The sequence below is a fragment of the Ochotona princeps genome, chromosome 2 (assembly GCF_030435755.1).
Source record: "Ochotona princeps isolate mOchPri1 chromosome 2, mOchPri1.hap1, whole genome shotgun sequence".
In the NCBI taxonomy this organism is placed as follows: Eukaryota; Metazoa; Chordata; class Mammalia; order Lagomorpha; family Ochotonidae; genus Ochotona; species Ochotona princeps.
Genome location: NC_080833.1, coordinates 31180053 through 31201386, shown reverse-complemented (window position 1 = coordinate 31201386; position 21334 = coordinate 31180053). Strand labels below are relative to the sequence as shown.

Below are 21334 nucleotides of genomic sequence, written 5' to 3'. Positions count from 1 at the left end.
GAGCCAGGCCCGTTCTGCCGGCCAGCAGGCAGGCAAGCTGGGCCTCACTGCCCAAGCAGGGCAGGGCGAGCTGGGCCGCTGCAGCTACCGCCTCTGCCACCACCGCTGGAAAGTTGAGGATGGTGGGGAAAGCCAGGAAAAGACTGAAAATCAGACACAGTTCACGGGGCCTGCGACCCTCCCAAAGGCTTTCCATCACAGCCAATCCTGGACTGGGGTCAGAGACATCCCTGGAGAGGACCACGTCCAAAGGGGGTCAGGTGTAAGTTCATCATAAGCTACACAACTGGCGAGGAGGATATAGAAAGTGTAGGGACCATGGGATGTTCTGGCTAGGACAGAGGTGAGGGACAGGAAAAGGCACCCCCGTTTAGAAGTTCAGGTATTGGCAGAGTCCCTGGGTGCAGGAAACTGAAAGTAAGGGAGTACCTGGGATGGAGGAACCGCGCTTGGCTGTCAGGGAAATAAGTAGAGACAGCAGCCATCTGAAGCTAGGGCAAGCAGGGGTGAGACAGGAAGGTCGGAGGTCAGGCTACTGAGCATCAGAAAGAAGAGTCAGGCCGGGGTGTGGGAAGAGAGACGAGGGTCGGCCCGAGGTGGGTTGGGGGGGCAGGAGGCGGAGTCAGGGCGGGGCAGCCGTCCTGGAGCCCACGCGGGCGCCGGGGCAAGAAGAAAGGGCGCGGGGCGCGAACTCACATGAAGACGTGGTAGACGAAGGCCCAGCCGCGGGGTCGCTCCAGCACGTTGTAGACCCAGTTCTGCAGGCGTCGGTAGCGCTTGTGTGCAGCCGAGGAGCGCTGGCCGCAGGCGGAGCCCGAGCCCGAGCCCGGCCCAGGGAGGGGCGCGCCCGGCGGCAGGGGGCTGCCCAGAAGGCCCAGGCGGCGCGGGGAGCCGCCCCTGCCCGCCTCGCCCTGCTCGCTCTGCACCGCCGTGAGCGCCACCAGCTCGGCGCGGGGGGCGTCCCCGGGCGGGGGGCCCAGGCCGAGGCGACGCGGGGGGGCCTCGGCCATGGGCGGCGCCGGGCGGGGGGGCGGCCGTGGCCCGGGCAAAGTCCGGGGCGGGGGCGCGCTCGGGGCGCTCAGCGGCTCATGGCTCGGACCCGGGGCCGGCGGAGCGACCCGGGATGGGCGCGGGCGGCGAGGGGCTAGGGGCCTGGCTGGGGCCACGCCGGGGTCGGGGGCGGGTGCTCAGAGCCTGGGGGCCGCCGGAGCCCGCACTGACCGCCCGCTTCCCCGGCGACTGGGGCGGCTCTTTCCGACTCCAACTCTCTTATTACGCGCTCCATGCCGCTCGCCTTTCCACCTGCCGCCGGGCGCCGCTCACATGTCACCCTCCCCCGCCCCGCCGCCCCCGCCCGCCCCGCGGCCGCCTTCCCAAATCGGGAGGGAGCGAGCGAGCGAGCGAGCGAGTCGGCGAGCGAGGCGCAGGGAGGGCGGGAGCGCGCCTGAAGGCGGCGGGGCAGGGGTGCAGGGGTGCAGGGGCCGGGCAGGCTGCTAGCCGGGCGGTCCGGAGCGAATGTCAGGGCGGGCGCAAGACGCGGGAGGCTGGGCGCGAGAAAAGCGGCATGCACGAGCGCGTGGGCAAGGGTGGCCCCGAAGGCCCTGGGGGTGGGACGCGCCCAGGGGGCGGCTGGGCCGAGCGAGGCGTGGCGCGCGCAGGGGTGGCCGGTCATGGACGGGACTCGGCGCCCTGGGGAGCCGAGGTGTGGCTGGGTGGAGTGTCCACCTGTGGGCACGCCAAATGGCCCCCGTGCGGCCGAGTGTGAAGAGCGAGGCTCAGGGCCCAGACTCGCAGAAGTGCTTGGGGCAAGGAGCGTGGGCGATGCTTGTGGCCGCGGTCCCGCCTGCTGCCCCTGGCTTCAGGTGTGCCCTTGGGCGACCAGGCTGCACCAGGGCACGGGCGCAGCCCTGGGCGGGCCTCAGGTGTGTTCGCTCTTCCCGCAGCTGGATCTATTCCTGGGCGTCCCTTGAATACGACCCACCACCCCCAACCTATCGCCATCCCTCAAAGTCGTCCTTGCCCTCCAGAGGGACCTCCGCTAGCCTGGGGCTGTCTTCCCCAGGGACCACCCTCTCTTGCCTCCCGCCCAGATCAGGGAGCTGGCTTCTCGGCACAGGGGGTGTGGGGAGCCAGCTCAGTGGAGTCCGGAGACTTCCCCCCACCCAGAGGCTGGCACAGCCCCACCGCGGGAGGCTTCCGCTGCAGCAGCCCCTCTTGGGCGGAAAAGTTGCAGAAGTGCCTGCCCTCCGCCCGTCCGCCCACCGCGAGAGGGAGGGGACGCCCTTCCCCCTCCCCCCAGGCCCCCACCCTTGGCCATGCCAGTCCCGGGCAGGGTAGTAATTTGGGTTTTGCCATCTTTCTCCTCCTGCCCCAGCCTTTCGAGCTGCGCGGCCGCTCCCTCCGCCTGCCCTGCCCCAGGGTGAAGCGCTTCCGCAGCAAACTCCCGGTTCCTCCGGGAGGGTCTCGGGGGACAACGCGCGGCGGGCGGGAGGGGCGGCCAGGAGAGCTCGATTCTCAGCTGTCAGCAAAGGCAGCATTGATCTGCTGAGCGTTTCTGGGGAAGAGAGGGAGGGAGGCCTGGCTGTTGGAGGCCTGCAGGGAGCCTGGGGATGGGGGGTCCCCAAGCTGGGGCACACCTTTCTGCACAGAGACGCTTTCTCTTCTGTGTCGGGGGTGGGGTGGGGGGAAGAGTGCCTTCTGGGCTCTGACTTGAATCTCTCCAGGTGTTGCTGGCTCCAGAAATGCCTGGAGCCTCTGGGCAAGGGATTGCCCCCATCTTCTACTAGTAGCTGGGGAAGGTTCTGGACCCTGGACCCCAGGGTCCCCCTCCACTATCATGCATGCAAAGCCCAGGCTAGGCTATCTCCTTCCCTCCCTATGAACTCAAGTCAGCACCACCCAAACATGTGGCACTGTCCTATCTGGATCTCTTCAATCCAGGGTCCTGCCGGTGGAGAAGACAAAGGCCTGAGACAATATTGGTGCAAAAGAAAGCACGTGCAAGGGGTCTGGGGTCTTTGGGTTAAAATGGAGAGTGAATTCCAGCTGCCTTATCAGTGTTCAGAATCCTGTAGTTGGGGCTGTGCTGGGACTTGGGACCTGGAGCCCTGCTGCACCTCTGGGCCCTGGGCCTCCTGCTCCTTCCCCAGGAGCAACCCTCTCTGTGGGTCTCATCCCACTCCGTGCAACCCCCTCAAAGCAGCAGCAGCAGCAGAGACCGTGGTGGCAGCAAGAAAGGTGGCAGTTAGAGCTCAAACAGGACTTCCCCAGGACAGAGAGGACTGTTTTACTTGCAGGTGTAGGTGTCATGGAAGGACAGGTGCACTGGTGCTGGAAAGGAATATGCAGAATTCCTGAGAGTTGGAAGGAGCCAGGAGACACTTCTAGAAGGAAACTTTGGGACAGTTAAGTTGGTATGTGTATGTGTGTGTGGATAAATGGGATGGTGAAAGAGACAGTCCAGTTCAAAGCAGACAGGTGGCCACTCTTCAGGGTCACCCGGCCCCTTCCGGCCCCATCCGGATTCCCAGGCCATGACGGAGCACAAACTTTCCCTGCCCGCCTCTAATGACTAAGACACTTTTCTGAGCAGACAGCTGTCTCAGGCTCCTTCCGTGAGTCCTTCTTTTCGGGGGGGGGGGGATGTCTGTGCTGTGGCTCCCCCCACTACTCTGTCCTTCTTCCTTCCCTCCCATCTGTTCTCTAAACCTCACCCTCCACAGCTTCTTTCCCATCCCAGGTCACATCTTTCTCCCTGTCCTGCCCAGACCCAGTCATATCCCACCTGCCCAAGTCCCTGGCACGACTCAGAGCTTCGGCCTCACCATCTGTCTGCCTGAGAAGAAGGGGGCAGGGTTCCAGGACCTCCTGTAATTCATCACTGGCCCACCATCCATCACTGGAGCCATATTGATCTGGGGTTGGGGGGAGTGCTCCTATGTAGAGTGCCAACTGGATGCCAGGCTGTGTCCCTGGGGCTGGCGGGCAAAGAGCAGCCCTGGGGATGTGGGGAAGCTGAGGCCAAAAAGGAGCAAGATGCACAGCCAGCTGGGGACCCCCAAACCCTCTCAGAGCTGAGCTCTCCCCACCAGGTACTGGGATCAGGGCCAACTCGAGGCCAGCCCTTGTTCTGTTGGACTCATTGTTGCCAGAACTGGAGTCTTACAGGTCAGAAAAAGCTGAGATCTGGAAGTGACTGGGACTCAGGCCCCTCACTGGCTTCCACTATGACCTGTGGTCAACCAAGATTCTCAACCAGAGAATCTTGGGAGAGGCTGCAGGAAGTCAGTGGTTCTCAGACTTGGAATCCTTTAAGGAGTCTCTGATGTAGAAAAAAAGAGATGGAGCACAGGTGATCAGGTGAAGTCCAGGAAATTGGGGTTCCACCCACCTGCCTCCTTGTCTGCATCCCAGAAACCAGTGAAGGTTGCTGGAGGTCTGAACAGGGTGAAGTCTGCATAGACAATGGTAGAGCCAAGTCTGCCAGAGCGCACGCATGGGGAGGACTTAGAGAGGTACAGAGATGGTAATGCCTGCAGCTACCCTCAACAAGGTCTGGCAGATGCTTTAACCGCACCTACATGGGCTGTCTCAGCATCCCAGCAACCCCACTGTTCATAGCTCCCTTTGAGAGTCAAAATGGTGAGGCTCAGCAAAGATGGTTCTTAGCCCCCGTGCTGCACGCAATTTGTGTGTGTCAGGTGCTGGAATCGGGGGAAGGCACAGAGTCTGAGGGAGCAAACGGCAAGAGGAGACCTTCAATGCCAGGTGGAAGGACGACAAGGTTTGCTAGGACACAGGGATCCTGGCCAGGGCCCCAAAAGAAAAAGCCCAGATTGGGCAGTGCAGGAAGGCTTAGACCCACAGTAGTAAGCAGTGCCAGAGGCAGAAGGAGCACTGAACTAGGAGTCATGGCTGAGCTTCCAATCCTGGCTCTGCCCTGGGCCAGCTGGTGACCCCGTACAACCCCTTCCCCACCTTCTGCGATGGCCAGGGTTGCAATCATGCACAAAGAAGTCACATTTCATGCAGGGAGCTGTGCAAGTGTGAATCATCCATCTTGAGGTGTGCACTCAGGGTGGATGAGAAGAGGCCAGGAGAAATTCCTGTCCCTCGCGGCTCTTGTCGAACCAGAGACTGCCTAGGAGGGGACTGGAGTACTGGGCTGCTCCTGGAGTGATGGCATCACCATGTTTCTCTCTGAGAATCCAGCTCTGCCCCTTCTTTTCCCTTTGCCACTGCTCCCTTGCCACTCCCCAGAAAGAACAGGTCATGTATGTCACCCAGTGAATGAGGGGGGCTGAAGGGGTCCAGGCATTGTCCCTTCCCTGGCATCTGGGCAAGCCACTGACTGATCCTCTTCCCTCCACGGCCCCTATCCAGCCTAAATCTGAGGGAAGTAGGCAGGGAGCAGTGCTGAACTCAATGAAAGTAAATCCCCATTGGTCACAAGGGCTGGAGGGGGCGGCCCCTGGGAGGAGAAGGGGCCAAGGGAATGAAGGTCAAAGCCATCCCTCTTTGCCTGGTCACTTCTTTGCCTTCAGGGAGAGTGTGCAGAGCTGACAGTAGGGTGGCCCTGCTGGGAGGCTCCAAGTTCCCCTTGAGCCACAGGAAGAATGGAACTGGTTGTAAAACGAAGAGGAGGGACTTCGCTGAGTTGCCGAGTATGTGGTGGGAGAGAACCTCCATGATCTCCTGGTGGGAAAGCTGTGAGCAGGAATGGGAGGGGAGGGGGCTTGGAAAAGGGAGATGGGGACTCAGGAAGAATGTGGGGGCTCAGTTGAGGAGCAAGGGGCTCAGTGATGGGTAGGGGAGGTTGGAGAGTGAGCCTGCCAGCTCCAGCTGGCTCTCAGTTTCCCCAGGCTTTCTGAGACCCCTCTTGTCTTGTACCTTAAAGGTCCACTGAGGTCCCTCCTCTTTGAGACATAGGGCATTGCAAGATAAACGCTGTTTATTTGATAAGCAGATAGATAGATACACGGAGCTGTCTGCTGGTTCCTTCTCCAAATGTCCATGATGGCCAGAGCTGGGTTGAGACTGAAGGCAGGAGTCAGGAACCCAATCCAGGTCTCCCACATGGATGGCAGGGACCCAATCGCTTGAATCATCACTACTGTCTCCCAGGGTGTCCCTCGGCAGAGAAGCTGATGTCAGCAGTCAGAGGTACTGTGATAAGGAAATGTGGGCATCTTAACTGCTCGGGCAAATGCTTGCCTCAGTGTAATTAAACACAACAATAACAGGGCTGGTGCAGAGGCAGCACCTCTGCCTCCTGTGGTGCCGGCATCCCATACGGGTACTGGTTCATGTCTTGGCTGCTCCGCTTCTTCCCCAGCTCCCTGATTATGACCTGGGAAAGCAGCAAAGGATGGCTCAAGTCCTTGGGATCCGGCACCCAAGTGAAGACCTGGGGGAAGCTCCTGACAATGAATTGGCTCAGCTCCGACCATTGTGGCCATTTGGGGAGTAAACCAGCAGATGAAGACTCTCTGTGTCTCTCCTCTTTTTATGATTCTACCTTTCAAATAAAAAAAAATTAACAAAAAACATATCCAAGCTTGAATGGAAGCATGAGAAACCTTAGTCATAAAGGGCAGCTGGCCCTTTGAGGGGAGAAGGATGCTTGGTGTTCCAGCACAGGGTGTCAGCTGCCTGCCAAGAGCCGGGCCTGGACTGTGCTGCCTGCTCTCAGAGGACTAAGCTAGCTCTGGATGCTCCATAGCAGTTGGCTCTGGCTTGTAGCAGGAAGAGTCCCTATGTGAGAATGACACCTCAGCCTGTCCTCATAGGGTGTGGGCTCAGGGTCTGACAGCCAGGCCCTCAAAACTGCCACCTACCCAGGAGCTACACAACGTGGGCAGCTACAACAGAAGTCACTCATTCGGAGTGGCCACCACCCTCCAGGACACAAGCAAGTACACTGAGGGTCATCTCAGGATAGACTCACCAGGTAATACAAGGATGATTCCGTGTGAGAGAACTCTGGTGGGAACCCATGTCTGAAGACCTAGAGATAATGGAACACGCTGAAAGGAGCTTTAATGTGGTTAAAACTTTCAAGGAGATAAAAGGAGAAATAGTAGCTATATAAAAAGAACAGATAGCAAATGGAGACATTCATCCAAAGTAAACAGAACTATCTAGAACTTTTGGAAATGAAAGTTAAAGGCATTAACATTGGGTTAAAAATCAATAGATGGGTTATTACAGCAAACACAGTGAAAGAAAGAATTAATGAATTAGAAGCCCCATGGTGACGCACAGAATAAAGAAATTAAGCATATGAGAGAAAAGAGATATAGATGATTGAGACACTCCACCCAATTTATTATTAGTTTCAAAAAGAGATACTGGAAAGAGTGACTAAGCTTGTTTCAGAAATAAGGCATGAATTTCTAGATTTAAGAGGCACAAAGACTGCCTAGGAGACATCTTTCAAAAGAAAATCAAAATTACATCTAGACACCTCGTAGTCAAAAGTGTAGAACATCAAGAGCAAAGAAGAAATTCTAAAAGCCACCAGAGAGAAAAGAGAGCTTATCTACGAAGTTCCAATAATTGAACTGACAGTAAACTTCTCATCAGCAACAATAGATGCCAACAGACAATGGAACTGTATCTTCAGAGTGCTGAGGGCAAATAATTGCGAGCCTACAATCCTATATCTTGCCAAATTGTCATTTAAATGAAAGGCAAAAATAATGACATTTGACACATACAAGATCTTGGAAAGCTCCTGTCCCATAGACCTTTGCTAAGAGAAAGGCACAGGAGCTTGAAGGGGATGGGGAGGCCCTCTAAGGAGGGCAGAGGCTCAGGGGTGTGTGGGAGGGTGGGCTGTTTTCAGGCTGACCTCAGCAGCAGCCAATAGGGGAGCCCAGTCTGGTCCAGCTGGGGCCTGGCTCAGGTTCTTCCCTTCTGAAGGCTAGCCATGCTATGGTCCTTCCCCTCCTGAGCTGTGGTAGTGGCACCTGCTGGCCTTGAGGGCAGGGGGCATGCCTAAGTTGTTCATTTGAATGGATTCTTGATTTCCATTCTTTTGGAAGGTCAGAGGGCACCTTGTAGAGGTCTGTGGACAGCTGGAGCTGTGGGACAAAGATCCCTGCCTCGGAGTTGGTGGGAAAGGGGGCTTACATTCCCTGGAGGGAAAGAATCATAGAGCCAAGTGTGCACTGCACTGGGTGGGCCACTGCAGATGAAAGGCTGCATGGAGCATCTGGTCCAACCACTCCCCGTTGCCCCACCGCTGCCAGGCAGCACCCTTACCTCTTTGAGTCTGTCTGCCTATGAAAAAGGGAGGATAATACCTACTTAATGAGGGTGTGGAGATAACATGAGAATCCATTGAGGTACCAAGCTTAAGAATATACTTTCCGGGGGACCAGCACATTGGTTCAACTGGACAATCCTCAACCTCCAAACGTGGCATCCCATAAGGGCACTTGTTCATGTCCTGGCTGCTTCACTTCCCATTCGGCTCCCTGCTTATGACCTAGGAAAGCAGTGGAGGATGGCCACAGCCTGTAGCCACATGGAAGGCCTGGAAGAAGCTCCTGGCTTGAGATTGGTTTAATTCTGGTCACTGCAGCCACTTAGGGAGTGAACCAGCAGAAAGATCTGTTTCTCCTCTCTGTAATTTACCTTTCTAATAAAAACAATCCTTCAAAAAATATACTTTCCAACCCAGAACTTCCTTAAAAGATCAATCTCCATCTAACAGCCCTGCCTAGCACATTGCTAGATCTCAAAACTGTGATCAGAAGAAGTGTGAGTGTGCTGATGGGCACAGATGGCACATGTGTGGGATACACTGCAGGGGAGGGCATGGGCCATTTCGTCTCTCTTCAGTAACTGCTACCCTCTTGGTGCCAGGCACGGTGCTGGGGCTCTAAACATGTGGTGATAACCCTAATGGAGGCCCACCTGTGAGGCAGACCACTCAAACCAGGAAATTCTGAGGTCCAGGGGGTTTCTTCAAAGCCTGATTTGGGATTGTTTCTTCTCTCACCCATTCACACCCCCAGTCCAATTGTCCATGTGCACTCCATGAGGTTACAGCCCATCTGGCCTTCTTAAAGTTGCGGTCACCATGTCTAAAGGCTCCACCACGCACGAGGTGGGACCCGACTGTGGGTGTGAGCTCTAACAGAGGTTGTAGAAGTTGCCTGGGAGGATGAAAGAGTCTTTCCTGACTCTGCCTCAGGAATCGGAAATTTCTCAGCGAGGGCCATTTAAATTGGCCCTTGATGGATATATAGGAGATCAATAAGTGAGAAAGGGAGTAAAAGGGTGTTCCAGGAATTGGGGCCAGCACATTCTGAAAACATGGAGGTGAGTTCAGAAACCAGAGAGTAATTGGGTGTGACAGGAGCAGAGTGCAGGGGGTGGAAGGCAGACTGGACAGATCTGTAGGACCTTGAATGAACTTGGATGTCTGGAAAGCGGAGAGGGTGGCGTTTCCAGCCCTCTCACACTGGGGAGCTCCTGCTTTCAAAGGAAGGTCTTTGCAGGAAGGGGGCTAAGGAACTGGTACCCATTGAGAAAGGGGCTTCACATACTCCTGTTGGCTCCTAGAACTGTCTCAAATCAGGACCAGTGGGATAGGGCCCCTCCCAGATTCTCAGGAGAGAGCTGCCTGCTGCCCCCTTGTGGTCCTGGCAAATCTGAGCATCAAAAAAGCCAGAAGGCTGGACACTACCCCCAAGCAGGGGTCTCCAATCTCCAAACATCCCAGCCTCCTGGAAAATTAGTCCAGCCCTTAGCTGTGCCCAGATGAGAACCAACTGCTTTATTTATTCCACATATATGCAAGGCTGGTCCAGTGGTTCAAGGTGGCTGAGTACATGGAGACATTTTTTTTTTCTGAAACATACAAACACACCACATATGGCCACTGAGCCACGATGTATGTGCATGGGGTCAGGAGACCAGCACTTGTGCTTCCTAATTTGTGGTGTGACCTTGGGCCTCCCATGCCTCTGTCTGTAACACAGGTATCATGATCCAACTTCCTGTCTCCTCTGCAGGGTCACTGAAGATCATTAGGAGGTCGGATGCTGCAAATGCTAGAAAAAAAATGTTTAACGAGCGCTCCGGATGTAAGGGGATCTTGCTGGGTATTAGATAGGGGCTGTCTTGGGCTGCACCAAAGGGTTTGTTTACACTGGGATGGGCCTTGTTGGCAGGGCAATTTAAAGGGAACGTGCTCAGCTGGGCAGTTGGCTTACCAATCACAACCCATGGCAATCACTCCAAAAACAAGAAACAGGGACTCACTGCGAGTCCTGCAATCCCAGGCATGTCTAGAGAAGCAGCAAAGTGCAACAAAGGGGGCTGGACAGACACCCTGGTTTCTGTCCCTCTCCTCCCAGCATACCCCTGCCCCCCGCTTACATGTCTTCTCTCCTGCCTTCCCTGTGCACGGGGGCAGGCACACCACTATCAGTGATAACTGGATCACAGGATATACCACTTTACAGTGCTTGTATATCAAGAAAACAAGCTATGCATGGATTTCTAAGCACATGGGGCTGCACCACTCACTGTTCAAGGAAAGAGACTTGAAGAGGTCTCATACTGTGTTGCCTGTTTCACCCACCCTGGTAATACTGGAGGGGTATCATATACTTAGTTAATTTTTCCTCCTTTAGTGTGTTTCCAGGCCCTTATCTTACTACTCTTGCTTTAGTTGCCAGGAAGCTCAAGGTGAAATAATTCCAGTATCTATGGAGACCTCTGGGGCTGTACTTGTGATTTGTTTTCTGTAATTCTGATTTTCTACTCCATTCCATTTCTCCTCATTTTGAAGTATTGTTTCATTATGCTGTTTTAATTCCAGACCATGTCGGTTTTCTTACAGCAATGAAGGTACACTTAAGTCATGTCTACGTACTTCTAGAAACTGCCAGCATTGAGGACCATTTCACTCCAACAATTTGGGGAAAAAAGGGCACAGTTGGCCACACCTGAATCTAGGTAAGACATGCACATAGATCCAAGCTACGTGGCGTCTCTTGGCAAGAACAAAGAACACAGGTAGGAGTGTTACTCATTGCTCCCGCTTTACTCCGTGGTTTCTAGTGGGAGGACACATGATGAGGGAACCATAAAAGCTCTCAGGTTCAGACCTGATGTCATGGGCTACTGACCCAGTCTAGCCCCCCACATGGTTCCCAAGATAGGGCAGCTGTCCAGGTTATATGGCAAATGAATACCTCCTCTCCCTGGCACCGGGTTGTTTTCCCTGTCACAAGGATGGCTCAGCCCTGGCCTTTAGGGTACAGGAAGAAGTGGCATCTCTACTTTTCCCATTTCACAGACCAGGAAGCAGGCCTGGCTATTGAAGACTTTTACTTGCTGGCCCAGGCTGTCCTCTCTGAGAGATATCACGGTGATGGGCATGGCCACTATAGGTGCCCAGAGTGCCAGGCAGGACTTGGGAGGATTTCTCGGCTGCTCCTTTGCAGTTCAGGGCCAGATTTCTCCATGACAGATGCCCCCTTGGCCTCAGCCAAGCAGGACACAGCTCAGCCCAGTTTAGTCAGGTTGGCAGGCACCTCTGTGCAGTCAGGGTGCCAGTATTTTAATGGGGTTCACTTTTATAAAAACCCAGCTGAGGACTCAGTGTGGATCACACATGCAATGTAAGCTCACTTAGCCGGACCCCCACCCTGAGGATAACAGCGCCCTTCGAGCCTTTCTCCAACATGTGTACCCAGGAACGCCTCTGGACACAGAAACCCAGACTCTATGTTATCTAAAATGAGGTTTATTGCATTTCATGCAGTTTGAAGTCCATGCAGCAGAGACTGGCACAATTTTTATTGCAGGTAAAATATAAAATAAAGGGAGGGGGCAGCAAGTGCGCCAAGTTCTAGTCTCCTCGGGTCCTTGGTGAAGAAATACGTGGGAATGAATCCACCCACTCTCCATGGGGAATGAGTTCACCTCTCAAATGCAAGCCTGCTTCCCTGGCCTCCAGATGCGAATGCCCAGAGGTCAGGGGCAGGAATGCTCATCAGAGACGCTACCCGCGTCTACCTAATTCAAACTGAGGGCAAGCAGGTGGCAAAACCTGGGAAGCAGAGGCCGTTCCAAGAGTGAGAAAATGCTTCCACCCCCAGATTTGCTCTCACAAAGAAGTGGGGCAGTAAGAACCAAAAAAGAAACCAAGGAGAAATATGTCTTCAAGAAATGCCATAAATATGTTATTTAATATTTTCATTTCATAGCATTGGACACACAGCTCAACGTAATGAAATACTGATTCCTTAGAGAAAACAATGGAAAAACAGGAAATAAAAAATATTGCATTTCTCTGTTGGAGGATTTCTGCCCCCAGGCGTGGGGCGTAGTGCACCAGTGCCCTAAGCCTGCAGGAGGCGCTGAGGTCTGCTGGTCCTCTGGGGAGGGAGGCTGTGTCCACCGCCCAGGGCTGGGTGGCAAAAATGGTGTCAGGTGTCCTTGGCTTTGCCAGCTCAGGCCCTCAGTCGCCGGTCACCTGGGGGGCCTGCCCGTCCGAAGGCTGGTTGGCCGACTGGATGAACATGGGCTGGGCGAGGTCCTGGCCTGCGGGCATGGTGACTTGCTGGATCTGGTAGAGTTGCTGTGAGGGGTGGAAAGGGAAAAGTGAGGTCTGCTCTGGGAGAGGGGCATGCAGCTTCCTGGGGATCTCAAGCTGTTCGGGGGTCCCCAGGTACCTCAAAGTTCTCCCCACTTTCCTCCCCACTGCTCAGCATCAGAGGGAGGAGGAGCTATGCAACAACAGACACGGGGCAGCAGCCTGGCGGGAGGAGAGTGGTGTGGTAGGCAGGGACACGGGCAGGGAGCTGCATTTCCTGCAGCTTTCATTGTGTGAGCTCTCCTCTGATGTTAGCTCAGCCTCAAGCTCCCTAGGCGCTGCTCCTCTGTGACAAACATAAGCAACCCGAAGCACTGAAGGGGCAGCTTGGAGTCCAGGAGCTCCCCAACCTTTGGTGAGCCTCCCTGGGAGGGGCAGGAGGACGTTCCTCACCATTCCTCAGTGTATCTGGCTCCAACCTCTGAAGTCAAAGTGAACAGGCCTCTCCCTGATGGGCACTTGCTGACAAGGTGGCCTGGTATCAGCAATGCAATAGAGCCCAGGCCAGAAGGGGCGGAGAAGACGCCCACAGAGCCACACAAGAAGGTCAGGGCAAACTGGCCATTTGCTTTCCCAGGTGCCTGTCCCCCTCCCCCGGCCCCAAACTAAAGTCAAGACCGCACCATAGGAGCTCGTTAGGCAGGACCAGCAGCCAGTGCTGGAGGATTCTGACACCTGCTCTTCTCCCTTTTGGGTGGCAGAGAGCAAGTTTAGGAATGTCAGCCTGTCACTGGGACGACACTGAGGGGAAGCAGGGGAAGAGCGAAGATTCCTACCTTGCGTGCCAACCCGACTGCTGGAGTCTGGGCACCAAGTGAACTTAAGGAGGCACGTTTCCTTTGCATTTGCACTAATCTCTGCCATTAAAAGTGTCAGTGCTTAAGGGAAAAAATTCTTGCTGAAGAGGGAAACAGGAGTCTTTGTGTTCAGTCCTGCCCTGAGTGTGCATGCACAAGGCACTACTTTCCTTTAGGGCTCAGTTTACCCATCTGTAAAATGATAATCAGGACCATACAACATCCAAGATTTTTCACTCCTACCAGTCTATAAACCTAAAGGACAGGTGCTATGATTAAAAGCTAGTTTTTGACTTTATCTACAAATCACACTGAATGTCAAAAATTAGCTGAAAATTGATATATAAAAAGTGCTTTTTGTTTTAACCATTTCCATCTACTCACTGTTAGTTAGGGATAGGGCAGCTGCCATAACCACCCTAACCCAGAACCCCTTGGCCCCCAGCCCTGCCCCGCCTACCTGTCCATCAGTGAACTGACTGAACTGCTGCTGTCCTTGCTGGACCTCTGTCTGTGTGATCTGTAGGAATTAAGACAGCAGGGCAAGCATGTCAGTCATGGGACCTTGCCCAGCCATTGAGCACCCTGGAGGTCATGAAGATCAAAGGAGATGGCGATGCCTATGCAGTGTCCCGGTGGGCTCTGGCTCAGCACCGCTGCCCCACAAGGAATAGGAAAGGAAGTGCCGCTCTGGACAGGAAGCCTGCACCCCACAGGTACACAAGAACCCCAAGTACATAATGATGACTCCCACACCCACCTCTCTTCATGTCCCTGCTTACCACCCCCACTCACCTCCAGGCCTGAGGTTCAGAGAAAACACCTCACTCCTAGACACTAATGTGAGGAGGTGTATCATTTCTGGTTTCAGTAGAAACCCTAGGGTCTGTCTTTGAGCCAGTGAAGTGCAGAACACTGGGCAGAGTGGTGAGCTGTCTCTTCCATTTTTGGAAGGTGGGCTGCAAACCAAACTCTTATCACCCAGATTATCTGACGGGAATATGAAACACCCTGGCGGAGAAGCGGCCTTGGCCCTGGCAGTCCTCATGGAGAGCTATGAAGCACTTTTTTCCGAGAGGCAACCGGCAGTTCTCTGGGCCAAGCAAGGGGAAGAAGAAGGGGGAGTGGAGGGAGAGGGAGTGGCGGACAGACAAGGAAAACAATTATCACAGGCATTTAAAATCCCATGTGGTGATTGTAAAATACATCTACTGACATGCAGAACGGCACCATCGAATGACAACTGCCAGGCACCCAGCTTGGAGAATTAGAAAGACTGGAGGGTCTATCTATGGAACATCTGACTAGCAAAGTCTTCTGGGTACTGTGTCCTGGAATCATTCGCTCAGCCTGCAAGGTAAGGACTGTCCTCAAATGTCCTTATGAGGCCAAAAGCAACCCCTGCAGGCCTCCCTATAAGGCTGTGAGGAACAAGAAAGGGACAGGTGTGAGGGGGCTTCATGAAAGCCTGACTCTTATTCTTTATTTTCATTTCTTCCCTTTCTATCAGTCTACAAGTTAGGAAGGAACTATATTCTTTTCTTATCCTTCTTGCAAGTACAATCTACTCTTCAGTAACAAAGAAATATCTGCAGAATAGATGAATGAGCCTGAGACAATGGCAAGAGCTCCTTAAAGACAGGAAGGCTAACTATATCCTGTGGCCAAATAGGACTGCGGTTCAGAAGAGCTGAGTTTCATTCACCATTAAATCCACTTATAGCCACAGTTTTAGGAAGTTCTTGGAAGATGTGTGTTTATGCAAAAACTAAGCATAGTTTTCAAAAAAAATTTTTTTTGCACCAAAATGAACTCATCTCTTAATTCCACACAAACTTTTCATAAGTTTGTAATACTCACTCAACATACATTTTCTGAGCACTTACTACCTGCCCGGTTGCCACCATTATGTAGTTGTTAGCGAGTTTTAACTGCTCCCAGTACCCTCTTCCTGCTTCTCCCCCCCCCACCCGTCTCCTGCTTTCTGGCTTTAGTTCTGTTCTCAAAACTGACCTCTGCAAAACCAAAACCCTTTCTTCTCATTTCCTCCTACTCCTATGTCACATATATATTTTTGCATCCCAAGAAGAAATCTTACAAGGTTTAAAAAAATGGGGCAGGAGGATGGGCCCCAAGAGGGTCAGTAGTCTTGCGTAGGGAATCAGTGTGTTACCCCAGGAACCCACACAAAAGCCCAAGTCTTAGGAGCGTCACGGTGTGGGCGGGAAAATGGCCCTTTAAGGACCCCAGAGGCTACATGGAACTCAGCAGCCCTGCTTATGGTGCACTCCTCATATTTCCCAAATGAGATCTTTGGAGACCTGCTCTACAAACTCAGCTCTGTCACCCCTGTCAATAGATACATCACCAGAAATGCAACTGGGCCAGACGGGTCCAGCTCTTAAACGATTGCTGCTTTTTTTGGGTCTGAGGCAAAAGAATCCATTAACAGTGCCTCCCCTAGACCAGAGACTGGCAACCTCTTCAAATGTCTCCCATGTCCCTCACCCCTTGAGTCCAGGGAAGCAGCCTCCTCAGCATCAGAGGGGACAACTGTTCTGGTTAGGGACTCAGAGGAGGTGTGGGCTTAACGATGGAGCCTCAAGGGACCTGCACCATGTGTACTAGGCTAATTGTCCACCTGCAATGCTAGCATCCCAGTGGGGTACCGGTCTAAGACCCAGTTGGTCTACTTTTGATCCAGCTCCTTGATTATGGCCTGGGAAGGCAATGGAGGATGACTCAAGTCCTTAGATGCTTGCACCCACATGGGACACCCAAAAGAAGCTCCTGGACCTGGCTCTGGACCAGACCAACTCTGGCTGTTGCAGCCATTTGGGGAATGAAGAAATGGATGGAAGATCCAGTTTCTCCTTCTCTGTAAATCTGCCTTTCAAGTGAAAATAAATGTTAAAAACAAAACAGGGCCCGGCGGCGTGGTCTAGCGGCTAAAGTCCTCGCCTTGAAAGCCCCGGGATCCCATATGGGCGCCGGTTCTAATCCCGGCAGCTCCACTTCCCATCCAGCTCCCTGCTTGTGGCCTGGGAAGGCAGTTGAGGACAGCCCAAGGCTTTGCGACCCTGCACCCGCGTGGGAGATCTGGAAGAGGTTCCTGGTTCCTGGCTTTGGATCGGCGCGCATCGGGCCGTTGCGGCTCACTTGGGGAGTGGATCATCAGATGGAAGATCTTCCTCTCTGTCTCTCCTCCTCTGTGTATATCTGGCTGTAATAAAATAAATAAATCTTTAAAAAAAGAAAACAAAAAAAAAACACAAAACAACAAAAAAAGAGAGACTGAGTCTGCTGCCAAGGCAGTATCACATGTTTCCTCCACTGTGACATGCTTAAACACCACAGGCTTCTCCACGCTACTCCTGAGGCTCCTCTGCCTCTCATGATTCTCTGCTCCTCCAGAAGCAGCAGAAAGACACACGTTAAGCTCCACTTTTCAATAGCTCCCATCTGTCCCTGGGGTACACATCAGAGCAAGAGGGGCAGGATAGGGGTGAGGACTGTGTGCTTAGTACTCTCTCCAGGCAGAAGCCAGCTACAGCCCCAGGTCTCCAGAGTACCTACCTGCTGAGCATTGGTGGCAAGTGTCTGGATCTGTCCCTGCACGACCTGGGTGCCTGAGACCGGCTGGGCTAAGCGGATATACTGCAGTTGGCCGGCATTCAGCTGCACCTAAGGCAGGGCAGAGACCAAACGACCACAAGAGGCTAAGTGTCACATGAAACAGATGGTGACTACCCCCAATCCTCTGGGTCCTCCAAAGGAGCCTACTTTTAAAAAGTCCTTTGAAACACAAGTGAAAACAAGCAAGACGACAACATCCATACCCTACAGGTTACACAACACTGAGGAGGATCTACTCATGGGAGACCTGGTGACTCACATGCCACAGCATGGCCACAGGGCTCTCCGGTCACTGGCTCAGGCTGTGTTCCCACAGCTTATGGAGGGGATCATTTTAGATTTCTGACGTGATCAGAACGCCCATTCCTTCAGCACAGGCCTCTTTTCCCTCCATCTCCACACTCCCCAGTACTGCAGAAGGGCCATAATTGTCCACCAAGAGCCAAAGCAGATGGCCACTATTCCATGCCATTGCCCTGGCACTTGGAGGGAAAGCTGGACCTGCCTTAGAATTGTTGTTCCCATGAGCCAGGACTGAGTGGGGTCTGTGGGACTTCTAGGATCCTTAGTGTTCAGCACCAGCTTCTGGCCAAACATCTCCCAAGGGGAAGCAGAATCAATAAACCTTTCACAGAAAACTCCATCATGGGAAACCAAAGCTACAAAAGTGCCCTCAGAGTCTCTCATGCTTACGATTAAGTCTCAGATAATACAATAATACCACATGCTGCATTTAATTGTGTGCTAAAAGCCTTAACTCAGGCTCTTAACGCTCCAGTATACCATGAAAGTCTTAGTGCTTGAGCCAGGGCACGATGAGAAGATATGCATCGACAATGGAGAGGGACCAGCTCGGCAGAGACTCTGGGCAGCTAGGGAAGAAGATGGCACACATTCACAGGATTCAGAGGGTGAAGGGGGTACTGGGAACACAGGCAGGTTTATTCTATATCTGCAGGGCCCAGAAATCATCCTCCCTGGCTGTCCAGCCTTTGTTTTAAGGGGGCAGTGATTCCTGAGGCCAACTTCCCTGGCCTTCAGGAGCTTAATGCTGATGGGATGAGGTTGTTCTCTTGCAGGCAGTGTACTCTGAATATTTCTCTGAAACTTCCAGCCTCAAAGGATGTAAGCCACCAAGAAAATAAACCCTGGCGTTCTTGACAGATCATATCAGAATGCCTATTTGAAGCAAGAAAGACAGGTATAAAAACCAAATTCTTAAAAACCCGAATCAGGCTCAGCACGATAGTGTAACAGCTAAAGTCTTCTCCTTGAATACACTGAGATCCCATATGAGTGCCGGTTCTAATCCCAGCGGCCCTGTTTCACATCTAGCTCCCTGCTTGTGGCCTGGGAAAGCAGTCGAGGACGACCCAAAGCTTTGGGACCCTGCACCTGCGTGGGAGATCCAGAAAAGGATCCTGGCTTTGGATTAGCTCAGCTCCGGCCATTGTGGCTGCTTGTGGAGTGAATCATCGGACGAAAGATCTTCCTCTCTGTCTCTCCTTCTCTCTGTATATCTGCCTTTGCAATACAAATAAATAACTCAAAAAAACCAAAAACCTGATTCAAGGGTGTGTGTTTGGCATAGTGCTTACTATGTTGCTTGGGATGCCCACATCTCTTACTGGAGTGTCCCAAGTTCAAGTCTCTGATCTATCAACTCCGGTTTCCTGCTAATGTGACCCTGAGGTAGCAGGTGTTGGTTCCGGTCTTTGCCATCCAAATCGGAACCTGGAATGAGACTCTGTATCCTGGCTTGGGCCTGGCCTAGCCCCAGCTGTTGGTGAGTATTTAGGGGATGGAAGATCTGTCCATCTATTTCTGTCTTTCAAATAAATAAAAATGAATAATACTAAATAATAATGAAAGCCCAAACAGACAGGGCATGAGTACTGTGACCTGCAGTCAGTTCTTTCCTGAGCATGTGCCAAGTAGCACTGCTGGGAATCTGTGGGGCCAAGCTTCAAGTCTCTGTTTAAATCCTGTAACTCAACTTCCAAGTAAAACATGAAGCTGCTGGTGGAGAAGACGAGAGCTGAGTGGAGACTTACGAAACCTCATCTGCTAAGATTGACAGTGGCTGGAACCAGGAGTCACCAGTACTCCAGCCAAGGATCACTGGATGATCACACGAGTAAGGAAAGACATATTGGCAGCCATGGGCATTCTGAATTATCTAGCTGGGGAGAGAAATACGATTGAGGAACTATGAGCCAAATGGTTCCCAGCCATTTCTGAACAACAGTAAGCTTTTCTTTTGGGTTTAGGGAAAGGCATCTAGTAATGTGGGGATTCTTGTCATTTCTTGTGCTAATCACAGCTAATAAGCCTACTGCTGCAGCTTCCAAACAGAAGGAGAGCTTCCTTCCTGAAGGTCATCTCTCTGTGCTCTTTCTGGGGAGCTGCTGGAGAAGTCCAGACACACAGCATTTTGTAAGAGGTCTCGGAGACCACTGTTGCTGAGACTATGAGTTCCATAACAAACTTGGCCTAAGGCTCTGAGTCTCAGAGGGTTAAAAATAGTCACTGTAAGGTGGTAACTCTTCCTTGGCTACAAGAGCTTGTCCTGGCACCTTCACATTTAAGAGTGAGGTATTGGGGTTAGTAAGCCTAACAACAAGGCAAGACAAAACTAAGTCACCTGGAAGGGATGCACATGTGAGCGAAAGAAAAACCGTCACAGTGAAGCACACACCACTTTCCTCAGCTTTCTCTTGGCCTGTTACTTGATAAACTTAATGGTTCCTAAAGCTGGGCTGAGGATAATTCTTGAACTTTTGCTTCTGAAGAGGTGATAACGAGGTCCAAGTGAGTTCTCATACCTGTCTATATTTCATTGTCAACAGAAAGAGCAAGAGGCAGACAAAAGGATTACATGTCATTTACTTTCCAATCTTTGATGGCAAAATGACCAATTTATAGATTAGAAGTGTTAGGACATTCTTACAAAAAACATGTAGAAGAGTCAACAAATCTATGAAATGAAATCCCTCCAGGCAATCAGGAAGTAGCAGTCCACAGTGAAGGAAGGGGTAAGTGAAAGCCAAAAATAAACTTTAATGCAAGCTCCACTGGGACTCACTCATGAATATGCAACAAGTGTATTTATGGCCTTCCCTATACACCTCCTTCTTAGTCTCTGCTAATCCAAAGACAGGACTACCTCACTGGGCCTTTTAGGCCTTGGCATGGGACAGCAGCTACAATGATTTCTCTGCATGGGCAAAAACGGGGAATGGACATTGAGAGGAGCTGTCCCATAGTGGTGAACCTGAACCTGGATCAAAGCAAAGCAGAGAATAAACTCAGTGAGACAGCCCAGGGATGGAGTGGCTCATGGGAATATAGGCCAAACACACACACATGCATGTATACAGGAGAGCTTTAAGGACTTCCTGTTCCATAGCAGTGAAGAGAGCCCCACAAACCTCTACCACAGAGCTTACCGGAATCTGCTGGATCTCCCCTGTGTTGGTGATGATCTGCTGCATCACTTGCATGGTCTGTCCAGTGCCACTCTGGGCCTGCTGGGCTTGACCCTGGGGCTGCGCCTGAACAATCTGCACCTGTTGACCTTCTCCAACTTGCATTGTCACAGGTGTGGTCTGGAAGGAAAAGTCAAGAGAAACCTCAGGATTTTCAAGAGACTGACAATAAGCAGTTACCTAGAAGCAAACCCCCTGCATCAACAGATAAATTCATTTCATCTTAACAATGATAATACGACTCAACTAACAGTCCTCTGGGGTTAGAGCATTGTGAAAGATATTCCTGAAAATGAAATATGGGAAAAATAAGCCTGATTTTTAGGCTCCTAGTGCACAATGCACCCTAGATCCCACAATTTCTATGCTTAATTCTATAAATTATGTTTCCTTTGTTACAATTTTTCACAGTCCCTTCTATATGGTAAGACACACACAGTACAGACAAAATCAAAATCATGATAGCTCACTTGAGAAATGCCCAAAGCCAAGTCTGGAACAGGTGAATTTGAAGGGCAAACTAAATGGAAAGTGAGATCAGTATAAATTTACTAAGTTTGGGGTCCGAAGGCACTTTCTTGGGCATGCAAGACCCTGGGAGGAAAAACAGCATACAGGCTTGTCTCTGAGGCTGGGTTGAGGGTGCACCAGCTTTCATCCCTGTTCATGCAGCATGGTGACTCATATCCATACAACCACTCTGGACCACAGTATGACTTCCTATACAGACATAAATGCTATTAAGACACTAGACACCACCAACATCTGGACATCTAAGTGAGCCTACCTCTAAT

At 52.3% G+C, this 21334-nt stretch overlaps 2 protein-coding genes across 12 annotated transcripts in view; both read right to left on the bottom strand.

Moving 5' to 3' along the window:
• KCNQ4 (potassium voltage-gated channel subfamily Q member 4) overlaps positions 1–1995 on the bottom strand; it is a 50763-nt gene extending 48768 nt beyond the window's left edge. The window contains exon 1 of the mRNA XM_004591526.3: positions 697–1995. Within this exon, the coding sequence (XP_004591583.3) occupies positions 697–1010 (314 nt within the window). The 5' untranslated portion in view covers positions 1011–1995. The remainder of the gene's footprint in view (positions 1–696) is intronic.
• A 10187-nt stretch (positions 1996–12182) lies between these two features.
• NFYC (nuclear transcription factor Y subunit gamma) overlaps positions 12183–21334 on the bottom strand; it is a 75766-nt gene continuing 66614 nt past the window's right edge. For 10 of the 11 annotated variants that reach the window (XM_058679537.1, XM_058679500.1, XM_012928806.3 and 7 more), the window contains 4 exons: positions 20502–20660; positions 16993–17100; positions 13877–13936; positions 12183–12604 (listed from right to left, as the gene is read on the bottom strand). In XM_058679537.1, coding sequence (XP_058535520.1) covers positions 12485–12604; positions 13877–13936; positions 16993–17100; positions 20502–20660 — 447 coding nt within the window. In that variant the 3' untranslated portion in view covers positions 12183–12484. The remainder of the gene's footprint in view (positions 12605–13876; positions 13937–16992; positions 17101–20501; positions 20661–21334) is intronic. The other variant, XM_058679519.1, reaches the window with a different exon arrangement.